Raw genomic sequence first — 14,954 nt, forward strand, 5'->3', positions numbered from 1 at the left:
CATTAGCCAGTATGAACCAAACGAGGCACATTCCAGGAAATAGGAGAGGAAGAATGACAGCAGAGGGGCACTTGGAGACAGACAGACACAGAAAATCAGCAAAAACAATGGTGGTGTGGTGTTGCAGTGAACTATATCCCAGCGACAATCAGGAAGCGGAGATCTGACCTGGAAGAGGACAGCGCAAGCACTGAGCTGGAAGCAAACTCATTTTTGGCTCAGAGAACTGCAACAACATGGGATCCTACCAGTTCCACCCAGGATAGATCCAGATAGCCCTCAGACCCAACAGCCAGCAGATCAAGGCTTTAAGACTGCAGAGACAACAGTGAGCTGCATATACGCTGAGATAGGAGCAAATTCACTGAGCTCAGTACATTGAACCGTCCCACAGAAAAGCAATACCAACTTTGGCATCATATAGATCAAAACAGGCCTGTGTGGCCCTCAGACCTAACAGTCAACAAGCTCCAGTAAGAGTAGCACCACCAACACCCACCTAGCTATATAGGATACCTGTTGTTTCCCTAATCCCAGGAACTGTTCTAACACAGGAGGTAGAGACTGCCAAGCCTCAATGGAGCTAAAGAGACCATGGTGAACGTCTAACATAAAAACCCAGACCTGGAACTCACTGGAGGGAGTGGCACAAGTGACTGCAGACAAAGAGCAATGTACAACCACAATAAGTAAAATCAAACTGCAGACTTATGGGAGACACAGCTTTAACACCTGCTCCAAGGAGAAGAATCTGATAACCACAAGGACAATGACCAAGAGCAAAACAAGAAGAGACAAAGGCACAATGAATATTACTAAAGACTCAACTGCGAAGGGGCAAAACCCTTTGCCAACCTCAGAGTTCACTGAGGAAGACAGAGAAAATGGGGATACTCAATGCACTTGTCATAAAGCTTCGTATCAACAAGAAGCACATACAGGAATTCAAGAAATTTAAGGAATATGTCACACTAGAAATGAATCCAATGAAAGTTGACGTTAACAGAAATGAAGAACACAGTGGGGCAAAGTACAGTGTAGTCTCCAAAATAGAATGAAGCAAGCAGAAGAAAGAATCACAGAACTGAAAGATATTGCCTGTCACCAGGGGGAAACAAAAACCTGGAAGCAGAGCTGGGTCAAGCTAAAAAAAAAGTATTCAAGGATTGAAAGACCCTAGGAAAAGGTCAAATGGAAGTGTCACGGGAGTCCCAGAAGGTGCAGAAAGAGAAACTGGGATTAAAGGTGTATTCAATAAGATAATAAGAGAAAATTTTCCTATCCTAGAGAAAGAAATGGGAAGTAACACCCAGGAGGGGCACAGAACTCCCAACAGGGTTGACCAAAGTGATCTTCAGCATGACACAGGACAATCTACCTTGCTTCAATAGAACACAAGGAAAAGATCCTGAAATGTGGATGGGGGGGGGGGGGGGGGGGGGGAGAGAACTCAATTGACAACTAAAGGAATGAAAATTAAATTCACAGGAGACTTCTCACAGGAAAATCTATAGGCCAGAAGAGAATGGAGTGACATATTCCAGATTCTAAAAGCAAAAAACTGTCGGCCCAGGACAACATACCCAGCAAAGCTTTCCTTTGTCTTTGAAAAGGAAATAAAATTTTTCCACAGTAAAACAAAAGTATGCCTCTTCGAAACCTGCCCTATGAATGATACTTAAAGATGTTCTCTTGACAGAAGAGGAATAGTTCCCACCAAAACCAAGGCAAATGCGAAGAACATCCTAGTAAAGTAACAGAACTAAATGAATGAACAAACCATTACAAAAACGACAGGACCAAATTACCACCCATTTATATTAACTCTGAATGTAAATGGCTTAAAATCAAACATCATAACTGGTAGACTGAACTAAAAAGACAAAACCCATCTATTTGTTTACTACAAAAGACATGTCTCACCAACAAAGCAGAAACTTCTCATGGATTTTGATTTTTTTTAATTTAGTTTCACCTCTTCAAAACACTTTCTCCTTACATTCTTCACTGACTCACAGATCATACAGAAGCATCATTTTCAAGAAGGTTCTTGATTTTCTTTTTCATTTCTTCAGCGACATATTAGTCATTCAGTAGCATGTTATTTAACGTCATGGCATTTTTAATTCTTCTTTGCTTCCTGTTGTTGATTATGTTTTGTGACTTTTCATTTAAGGGGATGTAAAGTAACTGTGTAATGGAGACTATCATATCCAGCAGGTTATTTAACTTCATGCATTATAAATTTCTATTTTTTTCCTGTTGTTGATTTTGTATTATAGCTTTTCATTTAAGGGGATGTATAGTAACTGTAATGGAGACTACCATATCCAGATGTGAGGATACAATGCAGTATGCATCTCTACTTCCAGATTAAAGATGGACTCCCAATCAAACAGTTCACTATATCTAGACAATAGGATGCTGGACTCTCTGCCATTGTCCATGCATGGAAATATGATGGACATATGACTCTGTATTAAGAACTGTACTATAGCAATAATACGTAGGAACTCAGTGGGTAGATGGGGAGGAAACTGGGGATAGGGTAAGGGAAATCTAGGACCTGTAGAGCTGTATCATAAAATGACAATAATTTTTAAAAGTAAAAAAAAAAAAAAAAATTAAAGGGTTTGGCTTAACAGTTGAACACCCATATATGTTAGTTAAAATACGTTCAAAAAAACATTTGGTCTGAGACATAGATAAAGTTGGGGAAAGAAAATCTCTGTATTCGCCTAGTAAGCCAGACTACCATTTCAGAACTACCATAGTACAGAGCAAGAAAACCTGTCTTTGGCTTTAATAATAATCCAAAAGAATTTGTTTCTTCAGTGTTAACAGTTTTCTTATGTTTTTACAATACTACGTTCGAGGAATATTTTAGACAGCAACTATTTTTAAGTTCTATTTATCTGAAAGGCTGATTTAGAGAGGAGAGACGGATTATTCAACTGCTGTTTTACTGCCCAAAGAGCTATTAAGGCTGGAGCGGATCCTGATCCAAAGCTAGAATCAGGGGCCAGGATGCCAGAGTTGGGATTACTTGGAATCCAGCCCAGCTTCCTGCTAATGCACCTGAGAAGTCAGCAGGTGATGGCCCACATGAAAAGGTTGCTTTCTCTGATTTGAAAATAAACACACAAAATCATTAAGAAAATGTTTTAAATTGAATGTTGTAAAGCACTTCGCCATAGTCATTAAAGCATTAGCCAGACATTCACCCAAACTAAGATTTTTCTCAAACGGGCTTGCATGAACTGTAAAACCCAACACAAACAACTTGAGAAACTTGTCTCCTCCTTTGCAGAAATGCAATGCAAATTATAAATAAATTTACTGAGCTATAAACAGACTTTACATATAAAGTAAACCACTGTTCTATCAGTTTCATGAATGAACTTGGTGAGAACACGTGTGTTTTTATAATGAAATGTAATTCTTAAATGTTCTTGTGTTTACATGCAGTTGTGTGTGTACATTACATGTAATGTGTTTATAAAGTATCGGGGTATATTAAGAAGTTTGTGGAAGGGGTGTAGCACAATGGTCTGACTGGCTAACTCTACTTGCAAAAGCAAGGATCCATATGGGCATCATTTAATGCCCCAGTTGCTCCACTTCCCAACCAGTTCCCTGCTTGTAGTCTGGAAAAGCAGCAGAGGATGGGACAAAGTTTCCAAGTGGGAGACCTGGAAGAAGCTCCTGGCTCATGGCTTCAGATTGGCTTAGCTCCGGCTGTTGTAGCCATTTGGGGAGAAAACCAACTTCTCTCTGTAAATCTGCCTTCCCAATAAAAATAGATCTTAAAAAGAAAGAAGGCCAATTGATTTTGTATTCAACAAGTAGTATAACCAAAACCTCAAGAAACAACTTTCCAGTCAACTGCTTCCAATGTGTTAGCTCCCAATATTACCACACAGTAATCTACAATCATTCAGTGAACTGCACATCCGCCTTACACAGTATATTGGTGTATCTAGCTATAAACGCAAAATGATCTAGCCAAGCAAACTGGCTTGCTGAAGCAAGCTAAAAACTTAATCAAGTGCCAGAAGATAAGCAAACCACTAACAGAAGAAACAGAATTGTAAACAAATATTGTAAATATCCTGTAAGAATGACAGATAAGCGGGACCGGCGGCGTGGTCTAGCAGCTAAAGTCCTCGCCTTGAAAGCCCCAGGATCCCATATGGGTGCCGGTTCTAATCCCGGCAGCTCCACTTCCCATCCCGCTCCCTGCTTGTGGCCTGGGAAAGCAGACAAGGACGGCCCAAAACTTTGGGACCCTGCACCCGCGTGGGAGACCCAGAAGAGGTTCCAGGTTCCCGGCTTCGGATCGGCGCGCACCGGACCGTTGCGGCTCACTCGGGGAGTGAAACATTGGATGGAAGATCTTCCTCTCTGTCTCTCCTTCTCTCTGTATATCCGGCTTTCCAATAATAAAAAATCTTAAAAAAAAAAAAAAAAAAAAAAAAAAAGAATGACAGACAAGCAATAATGTGTTCCCATATAGAACTAATCTTGCACTTTCATGTCTTTAAAACAAAAACAATCATATCACTGGGGGTGAAAGGGAACGTCTATTTTCAATAACAGGGTATAATTGCTCTGATTTCCAGAACTGAGAAAATAATAATTGCATACCTAAAAAGAAAATAATATTTTGAATAAAAAGAAAATAATTGCATACCTAAGTTGATAATATTTTGAGCCCAGAAACTAGGATCACAGTGAAACTGGATGGTGTTGTTGGTCACTGGGGAAGCATCACACCTGGCACGAAGGAGGTGCCGTAACCGGTATGTAATCTACAAGAGACAAAGGAACATCAGTATCTATCAGGAAAATAATAAATTAAGTGTCCAGTGAAAATGTAAAAACATTGCCTGGGTGGTGTGTGTTTAGCTTAGCAGTTACACAGATGCAACATCTATGTAACCACATGGGCATGACTGGCTTCAATTCCCAGCTAAGGGTCCTGATTACTACTTACTGCTAATCCTCACTCTGCGTGGCAGCAATGACTTGGTGCTTGGATCCCAACACACATGTGGGACACTTGCACCTGGCTTGAGCCTCACCAAGAGGATGCTGTGGGCATCTTAGGTGAAAACAGTAGATGGGAGCTCTCTCTCAAATCATAAACTAAATAACATTTTAAGTCTCTGATGCATATCCAAACACATAATATTCATATATAAATTATAGACATACATTTTCTTCCCAAGACAACCATCCTTTAAGTGTGACTAAATCAGTTACATTAATGGACACCAAACTGGAAAATATAATGTAACAGGTTAAAATGAATTTTCTCAATCAAAAAGCCCTTATATAGAAATATCAATTCAAAGTTGTAACACTTTTTTTTTTTTTTTTTTTTTTTTTTTTTTTTTAAAGATTTATTTTATTTTTATTACAAAGTCAGATACACTGAGAGGAGGAGAGATAGAGAGGAAGTGGAGCTGCCGGGATTAGAACCAGAGTCCATATGGGATCAAGGCGAGGACCTTAGCCACTAGGCCACGCTGCCGAGCCCCAAAGTTGTAACACTTTTTAAAAGATTAATTTGTTTTATCAGAATGGCAGCATGACATACAGACAGGCAGAGAGACATCTTCCATGTCTTGGTTTAACACCCACTGCCACAACCAGAACTAGGTAAGCGTGAAATCAAGAGCCTGAAATTTCATTCAGTGTTCCCCGAAGGGTGGCCAAGGATCAGGTATTTGGACCATTTTTTGCTACTTTCCTATTTGCATTTGCAGGGATTTAGAACAGAAGTGAAACCGTGAGTAGGGACTAGAACTGGCTCTTCAATACTGGCATCTTCAAATCACAGATGGCACATTAACCTGCTAAACCACACTGGATCCTATTACAAAATACAACTTTTTAAAATGTTATCATCTTTGTGCTCTTTTAATTTAACCACTCCTTTAAGAAAGGATTCAGAATTTGGACATGGTGGGGGCACTGAATTATCCAGACTACCACATCATCTCTAAGAAAATGGAGAGAGAGAGACCCACATTACAGCTCTACATTACAGCTCCATCCCTCCTACTAACACCTAGCTTTCAACATCACATAGTCATATACCATGTTACTATCTACATACTGTAATCTTCAAAAATTTTACTCATTCAGTGCTTGAAGTTCTCGGTCATTAGCTTACTATCACTATCTCTACTGCTACTCCTGTCATATTTCTTGACGAGTTTACAATGCCAGATGAGTTTGTACTGCCGAATTCTTTCAGATTTAGCTATTATGTGAAGGGCATAGAGACATGGACAATTTACCACCCACAGGTTAACTTCCCAGATGGTCACAATAGTCAAGCCTGGGCCAGCTTTAAGGCTGGACTAGAACACCATCCAGGTCTCCCAAGTCCTTTGGGCCAACATGCACTGCCTTACTAGGCATATGAACAGATATGGAAGGCCAGCATTGTAAGCAGTGTCTTTACCCATTACACCACAACACTGGCTTTAATGATATTATGGTATCAAATTAGGTGAACTTTCTTTCAAGGTCATTTCCCCTAGTACCCAAAAAACCATCAGTTTCATAAGACTTTGTTCTTAACTTTTCATTTCATCCTATCTCAATTCATCCTTGCCTTTTATCTCTCGCTTTTCAGCTTACAGTCAGGGACAATTATAATCATTTCCTTGTGTCTATTCCATGGCCTCTTTCTTGAATTTATTCATACATGCTACTTTTTCTTTCCTTCCTTAGGCAGAAGAAGTATCCACTCCAGGTAGGTTCTCATTCTGCTTGTATATGATAGAACTGATAAAGCAACTGATCTTACTTCATGCAAAGACGGATCACAGGCCCCCAAGTGGAGGCTGGTCCAGCATTGTGCCATTTGCTGTTCCGACTACTTCTATTTGATACTTTCTTTTTAGCTTTCAAATCTCCAGCATCTCAACCAAATAGGAATAATACTCAGAACAAACATCAATGTTCACATCCTGTCAGTACCATATGCCTTCCTAATGCATTGCATTAAATATCCATGCCTCTGGGTGTAGCCAATTCTTCACATTGGCTGCAGAAGCCAGCCACTTTTACCTGCTCAGCGATTTTAATCTTTCTGCATTTCAGTAATTCGTCCCCCATGAATATATTAACTTGTCTGGGATAAAAATACAATCTTGGCCCCAGCATTGTGGTGTCTTGGATTAAGAAACCTTCCTGATTGGGGGTGGTCATTAGAGACACAGATGATCCACTTGCAATCCACCTCTAGCCGTTACAGCCATTTGGAGAGTAAATCAGAAGACACACGATTCTCTCTTCCTCTTTCTACAACTAACTTTCAGATAAAAAAAAAAAAAAACTAAAAAAATAAATCTTGAAAAACATTTTGGGGTGCGTGCAGTAACCTAGTGGCTAAAGTTGTCGCACTGCACATGCCAGGATCCCATACGAGCACCAGTTTTAATACCAGGCACCCCACTTCCGATCTAGTTTCCTGCTCTGGCCTGGGAAAGCAGTTGAGGATGGCCCAAAGACTTCAGATCCTACACCTGCGCTGGAAACCCAGAAGAGGCTCCAGGCTCCTGGCTTTGGATCAGCGCAGTTACAGCCAATCCAGCCACTTGGGGAATGAATCAACAGATGGAAGTTTTTCCTGTCTGTCTCTTCCTCTCTGTATATCGGTCTTTCCAATCAAAACAAAATAAATCTTAAAAGAAAAAAAATACTGTGGATTCTTTCACATCTTCAGCATAGAATGAAATTGGACATTAAAACAGAAACCTAGCTACTCAAAAGCATAAACAAGAGAACTCAAATTTTATAAATATGAAAGGTGGCAATACCATGTATTGTCCTCTTTCCACTAAAGAGGAAATGAAAACTGGTGTTTATTTTTAATTCTACAAAATAAAATGGAGTTTTATCTGTCAAAACACTTGAAAGAATGTTATTCGGTCCCTTTTTTTTTTTTTAACCAGTGATCCTTTTATTTAGCTCCTTAGTCAAGCACTGGGTAATACAGAGTCTACCCTATAGGAACATAAAGTCTAGCAATATAGGAAAAAGTATGGACCTAACAGCAGATAAAAGTCACTTACAGGGTGCTGGCATGGCAGTATAGCCAGCCATTCCTCTATCTGCAGTGGTCATGCCATAGGATTGCAGTTTCAAGTTCCAGCTGCTCTACTTCCAATCCATCTCCCTTCTAGTGGCATGGGAAAGCAGCAGAAGATGGACCACATACACTTGGGACCCTGTACCCACAAGGAATACTCAGGAGCTTGTGGCTCGCAGCTTTGGACTTCTTAAACTCTGGCCATTGTGGCCCAGTTTGGAGGTGAACCAACAAATAGAACATTTCTCTTTCCCATTATCTCTGGAAATCTAACTATGACTTTCAAGGTAAAGGGAGGTTGTAAGCACACAATAAAAGGGTAAACACCTTAGAAGGCTGCTAAGAGGAAAGGGAGAATGACCTAAACTGAATTTATTAGTCTGTATTAACGTGAGCAGAAGGAAGAAGGCAATGGGGAAGACATGGTAAGAAAAGCGACAAGTTCCTTAGCAAGAAAGCATAATGTAATCTGAGTCCTCAGGTTAAAAGTAAGGAACTGTCAGTGGGGCTAGAAAGGAGACGTTCAAGAAACATAATGGGAGTAGAAGAGAATACAGAATCCTTCTTGTTACTTGTGCCTTTATAGCTACATAATCATTAACACTTTATCATACCTGCTTCTATTAAAAAGAGTGTTCATCGGCCTGGCGCAATAGCCTAGTGGCTAAATACTTGTCCTGCTCATGGTGAGATCCCATACGGGTGCCAGTTTGGATCCTGGCTGCTCCACCTCCCATCCAGCCCACTGCTTGTGGCCTGGGAAAGCAGTAGAGGACAGGTCAAAGCCTGAGGACCTGCACCTGCGTGGGAAACCTGGCAGAAACTCCTGGCTCCTTCTCTGCTCAGCTCTGGATGTTGAGGCCACTTGGGGAGTGAACCAGCAGAGGGAAGGTGTTTCCACCTCTCTGTGTATATATGGATTTCCAATAAAATAAATGTTAGAAATACCCTGATTTGTAAGGTAAAAGAAAACTCTAGAAGAAACAGGCACTGTGACTATTAAATGTTGTAGAGGTGGAAAAATCTTCAAAAAAAGAAATCAAAGAAACAATCACAACCTGTTATGCATGCACACAAGCAAATCACTTCACAAGCTACATCTGTTACTAGTGATTCATTAAGGTTTACTTGGGTTCCATAGCATTTTAAAATTTGGAAAAACATGATTTAGTCAGGAATGTAGTAATTTGGGCTCTAAATGATTCACTGTACCTATTTTCCACAGTGTAAACTATTAAAGGCTATTACTTATCTCTTCTATTTTAGGAGATAATTATGCAGATTAACTCCTTTCTTTTTCATGCTTGCCTTAGAAACTACAAGGAACAGAGAAGTCTGTGCTATAGATATGCTTAACAGTAAGACAAACACAGGGTGCCAGTATCATGGCACAGCGAGGTTAAGCCATCATATCCCATAGCAGAGTGGTGGTTTGAGTCCTTGCTGCTCCGTCTCCAATTCAATTCCCTGCTAATACATCAAGCACGGCAGCAGCTGGTGGCCTGCAGGAAAACCCAGCTGCAGCTCCTGGCTCCTGACATTGTCTTGGCACCTGGGAAAGGAACACAAAATGGCCCAAGTTGTTTACTCTTGTTATCTATGTAGGAGAGACCCAGACGGAGTTCCAGGTTCCTGGTTTGGAACCAGACCACCTCCAGCTGTCAGGGCCACCTGGGGAGTAAGTCAGTGGAAGAACTCTTCCTGTACTGGTCTCTCCACCTTTCAACTCAACCTTAAGCTTTGAAAGGACAAATGAAACACTTGTTCTAAAGCGTGCTTCGACATCAGTGATAATTATGGAGGAAACCGCCCCCCCAATCAAATAACAGTTTTTAGAAAGTAATAAAGAAGGGCCCGGTGGAGTGGCCTAGCGGCTAAAGTCCTCGCCTTGAATGCGCCGGGATCCCATATGGGCGCCGGTTCTAATCCTGGCAGTTCCACTTCCCATCCAGCTCCCCGCTTGTGGCCTGGGAAAGCAGTCGAGGATGGCCCAAAGCTTTGGGGCACTGCACCCGCGTGAGAGACCTGGAAGAGGTTCCTTCCTGGTTCCCGGCATCGGATTGGCGCGCACCAGTCCGTTGTGGCTCACTTGGGGAGTGAATCATCGGACGGAAGATCTTCCTCTCTCTCTCTCCTCCTCTCTGTATATCTGACTTTGTGATAAAAAAATAAATCTTAAAAAAAAAAAAAAAAGTAAGTAATAAAAGTTCTTGTACTTCATTCAATGTTTATGAGGTCTGATCTAGGAGTACTTTTTTATTTAGTACAGGAAACTTGTCACTTCATTCGAGGAAACAGATATGAGGTGACAGATAGCAACTGTATAAGATGTTTCACTAATCATTTTTCTACAGAGACACTAATCTGAACAGCTACCTATTCATACACAATCTTCTTTCAAGTTAACAATAGCTGGGGAAGTCAGGTGAAAGTTCACAGCACCTGGTTTTAGTCTACATAAGATGCATTCAAGAGGGAGGAGGGAAGGAAGGAAGCAAAGAAGGAGAAAACTACTCTGATCATTCATGCCGGAATTCCTGGTGGCATGTGGTAACAGATGCTTCTCGCTTGAGGGATGGAGAAGGAATTTAGTCCAGCCCTCAACAGCAGGCCTTGCAGGATGAAAGGGGCGTGTGCAGAGCCATATGGCCCCTGCCTCCAGGCTAACAACTGCAAATTGAGTCAGTCAAACATCAGTGAACATCAATGAAGTGGCCAAGGGACTGCTAACATCACCCCTCGATGAGAGAAGGGAGGGAAAACATAGAAAGACTTCTCTTGGGAAGAGTGGGGCAAAAAAGTAAGCACAGAATCAGAAACCACTGTGCAGCAAGATTACGACAGCTATGCAAAAAAGGGAACACAGCATCTGCCACTCACTCACCAGGGAAAGGGTCAGCAGGCAGTCCCTACTATACCACAGAAGGTTTGGTCAACTGTCGATAGTTGCTGCGTTACCACATTGTAGCAATCTTTAAAAACAAACAAAAAGTCAGCCATGTGATATCATTCCCCAACCGCTCCTGTAAGCCTGTCCCTGAGCCAGCCAGAAGGCTCCCACTAACCCTCAAACAGCCAAGAGAAAGTAACTGGGCAACACACCCCAATGGCCTGGTCTGTGGAGGACTCAAAACACAGAAGATCCCTGCCTGCCATTCTGTGGCCCTGGCCACCTTGCTGCTCCTGCCCATAAACTATCCCAAGAGGCAATCTGCAGAACAACTATGATATGGAACAGCGCGAGCAGAAAAACAGCTGCTACGACTCACCTCCCTATGACCTCAGCAAGCAGCTGCACACGTGCTCCTGAAGGGTTTGGCTCCCCGAAGCTCCATGAAGAGAGTGGGCACTGCTTCTGCACTGTCAGTGAGTCTACTCTGCCTAAGATAGCTGCACGCAAGCACCTGTCACAGTACTGTCAAGGTTATACAGCTCAAGAACCTACAAGGACACAATATTGACATAACCACCTGAAGCCAAAGCCAACGCAGCATAGCCAATCACCAGCATGAAGCCAATAACCAAAACAAAATCCATTAAGGCAGGAACCACTATCAAACTAGTAGAAAAAACAGACCCATCAAATAAAAAAATCTAACAGAGGGATGTAAGAAGCATACTAGTGAGCCTTTCACCACGTAACACTTGTAGTAACAGTTCACTGTTTTCACAAATTCATTCTAGACTGGATACTCTGATTGGGTTGTCTTCTGATGATAGCAGATGGTAATGGAAAAGCAGTCAGAGAAAAGATTCAGTGTTAACCAGGGAACAGTGGATAGACTGAAACCCAAGTTCTCAAGAGAATAAGAGTTCACAAGAAAAGTACTTTCTGAGGGTATACCCCCAATGACATAAAACACTCCCAACAAGGCTGTATCCCACCACCTCCAAATAGCACCTCGTAACGACTAAGCCCTTCACACAAGGGACTCTGCGGATACTCGGCATCCAAAGTAAATCCAAAACAGAGCAAGGGTAATTTAAAAAACTGCAACAGGGGGCTCGGCGGCGTGGCCTAGTGGCTAAGGTCCTCGCCTTGATCCCATATGGCCGCTGGTTCTAATCCCGGCAGCTCCACTTCCTCTCTCTCTCTCTCCTCCTCTCAGTGTATCTGACTTTGTAATAAAAATTTAAAAAAAAAAATCTAAAAAACTGCAACAGCATGGCTTCAAAGACCACAGTAACTCTCCAGGAATAGACTACAAAAAAGTAAAACCTTTTTAACATACTGGTTACTCAATACTATAACTATTAGTTATACAACGAAGTTAATTGTTGCTGAGGGTATGTTGGAGCCTTTAATTGATCAGGTTGATAATCTGATGGTTCTGCCCTCGGACCGGACAGGGTCTCCCCAGGAAGCTGAGAAACTAGACTGGACTATAAGATGTTGGACTCTATGTTTAGTTTATGCTTGCAAAGAGGGAATCTCAACTGTACTTGATCAGTGGATATGCAACAAGGTGGAATATTCCACATGGGGGGAGGGCGGGGGGGAGGGGTGGGGTGATTTCCAGTTCCAACGAAACTGTATCACATAGTACAATGTAATCAATGAATTAAAAAAAAAATTAAAACCAATGTATTGCTTTGCAAAGACTTAGGATGTTAAAGGGAAAAGAAGAGATAAAAGACAGTGCAGACATAAAAATGCAAAGATATGAATTCATATTAATGACAAGTTAGAGATCATAAAAAATTATCTAATCTTGGCGCTTAATAAACCAAACAGTTAAGCCTCAACAGCGTAACTGAGCAAAGAATCTGAGTTTCAATGAAGCTTTTTTGAAATAGTCCAGTTAAAAAGAAAAAACAGGGCCTGGTGGCGTGGCCTAGTGGCTAAGGTCCTCGCCATGAACGTTCTAGGATCCCATATGGTCGCCGGTTCTAATCCCGGCAGCTCCACTTGCTCTCTATCTCTCCTCCTCTCTGTATATCTGACTTTGTAATAAAAATAAAATAAATCTAAAAACAAAAAAAAAACTTACATAAAGGCATTTAAAACGAACAGAAATATCTTAAAGACATGAAACTACAAGCAAACATTTATATTATGGTTCTTCCAGGAGAACAGAAAAAGGCTATAAAGTTTATTAACAAAGAAATTATTGAAAAACTTTCCAAATCATGGGAAAGACACTGACATCCAGGTTTAAAAATTCTATTATGCAAATTGCAAAAACGCAAGATGGGGGGGGGGGTGCGGGCGGCACAATAGTCTAGCAGCTAAAGTCCTCATCTTGAATGCGCCAGAAACCCATATAGACACCAGTTCTAATTCCAGTGGCCCCAGTTCCCTTCCAGCTTCCTGTCTGTGGCCTGCAAAGCAGTTGAGAATGGACCAAATTTTTGGAACCCTGCACCTGCCGTGGAAGATCCAGACGAGGCTCCAGGCACTGGCTTTGGATTGGCTCAACTCCGGCCGTTGCGACCACTTGGGGAGTGAATTAACGGATGGAAGATCTCCCTCTCCGTCTTTCTTCCTCTTTGTGTATCTGACTTGGCAATAAAATAAATCAATCTAAAAATAGTTTTTTTAAAAATCCAAGATGGGCCAGTATTGTGGCAAAGCAAGCTAAGCTGACACTTCCAAGGTTGACATACTGATGGGCACTGGTTTGAATAGCAGCTGCTTCACTTCTGATCCAGCTCCTGGCTATTGGACTGAGCAAAGTGGTGAAAGATGCTCCAAGCCCTTGGCCATGTAGGAGACCTGGAAGAAGCTCTTGGCTGCTGGCTTTGGACTACCCTGCTCTGACCATTGCATTCATTTAAACAGTGAACCAGTGGATGAAAGAGCTCACTGCCTGATTCTTACTTTACATAAACAAGTTAAAAAATTGTTGTACAAATTTTAAGTCTATTGGGCCTATTACACTATGAATCATTTTGTGTACAATGTGGGGAGTAAAACTGTTGAAGCATAAATAAAGTAGAAGTTCAGGGGGGGCATGACTCATTTAATGCATTGAAAAATTTCACCTAGAAAAACACACATGGGAAAACTGGTTGTTATGACAATCCCTGTACATCTTATGTACAAGAAAATAAAAAAATGTTATTTACTTGCACAATAGTGCATATATGTACAAACACACAGAGACAACTAGTTTGGAAGTCATAAATCACTCAGAATAAATATTTGTTCCATCTTTAATTAAAGAAAACAGGAATGTTTAAGAATGTTTATATGTCAGGAGTTCCAGTTGCTAATTCTTCTTACAACTGAAGATCCTTTCAGGAGAAAGCCAGGCTGGATTCATTGTTCCTATTGGTTCATGTATAAGACAGAGTGGGTGTGGGCTGGTTGGGCTTTACCCCAACATCAGCTGACATGGCAGATGCTGGCACAGGGGACAAAGTCTGTCAGGCAGGCAGAGCAGCAGAGTACCTTGGAGAGTGGGTGTGGACCCATTATGGAACAGTGGGCATTTCCCTCTTGGGTTGCCACTCCCATTGGTAAGCATGAGAAACAGGACTAGAAACAGGCATGGCTAGACAGAGGAGTGGCACCAGTGTGGACCAGATAGTGGGGTTGGTGTGGCTATGTGGGTTTCAGTGCCCACTGACATAAGAAAACTGGATGGCATATGGGACAGACTGAATCAGTCTGCTGTACATGCTGGCAGGCATGGAAACCAGTGGGGGGAGCGGAGCCTGGTGGGGGTCATTGTGGGTCACTCCGTCTAATCTACAGCTCCCACTGGCTCATGTGAAGGCCAAATTGTGTGGTGGGTGGGCAGGATCGGACTGGACAGCAACACTCATTAGTCTGCGTAGAGGACAGGGCTGGAGACAGAACTGACCCAGCAATTAAAACCAATACAGTGTACATAGACTG

At 41.8% G+C, this 14,954-nt stretch overlaps 1 protein-coding gene across 2 annotated transcripts in view; it reads right to left on the reverse strand.

Annotated features, from left to right (window-relative positions):
• Window positions 1-14,954, reverse strand: part of TRIM24 (tripartite motif containing 24) — an 84,891-nt gene that overhangs the window by 19,069 nt on the left and 50,868 nt on the right. For both annotated transcript variants that reach the window (XM_058681320.1, XM_058681319.1), the window contains exon 8: window positions 4,694-4,811. In XM_058681320.1, the coding sequence (XP_058537303.1) occupies window positions 4,694-4,811 (118 nt within the window). The remainder of the gene's footprint in view (window positions 1-4,693; window positions 4,812-14,954) is intronic.

This window comes from Ochotona princeps, chromosome 25, assembly GCF_030435755.1.
Source record: "Ochotona princeps isolate mOchPri1 chromosome 25, mOchPri1.hap1, whole genome shotgun sequence".
NCBI classification, from domain to species: domain Eukaryota; kingdom Metazoa; phylum Chordata; class Mammalia; order Lagomorpha; family Ochotonidae; genus Ochotona; species Ochotona princeps.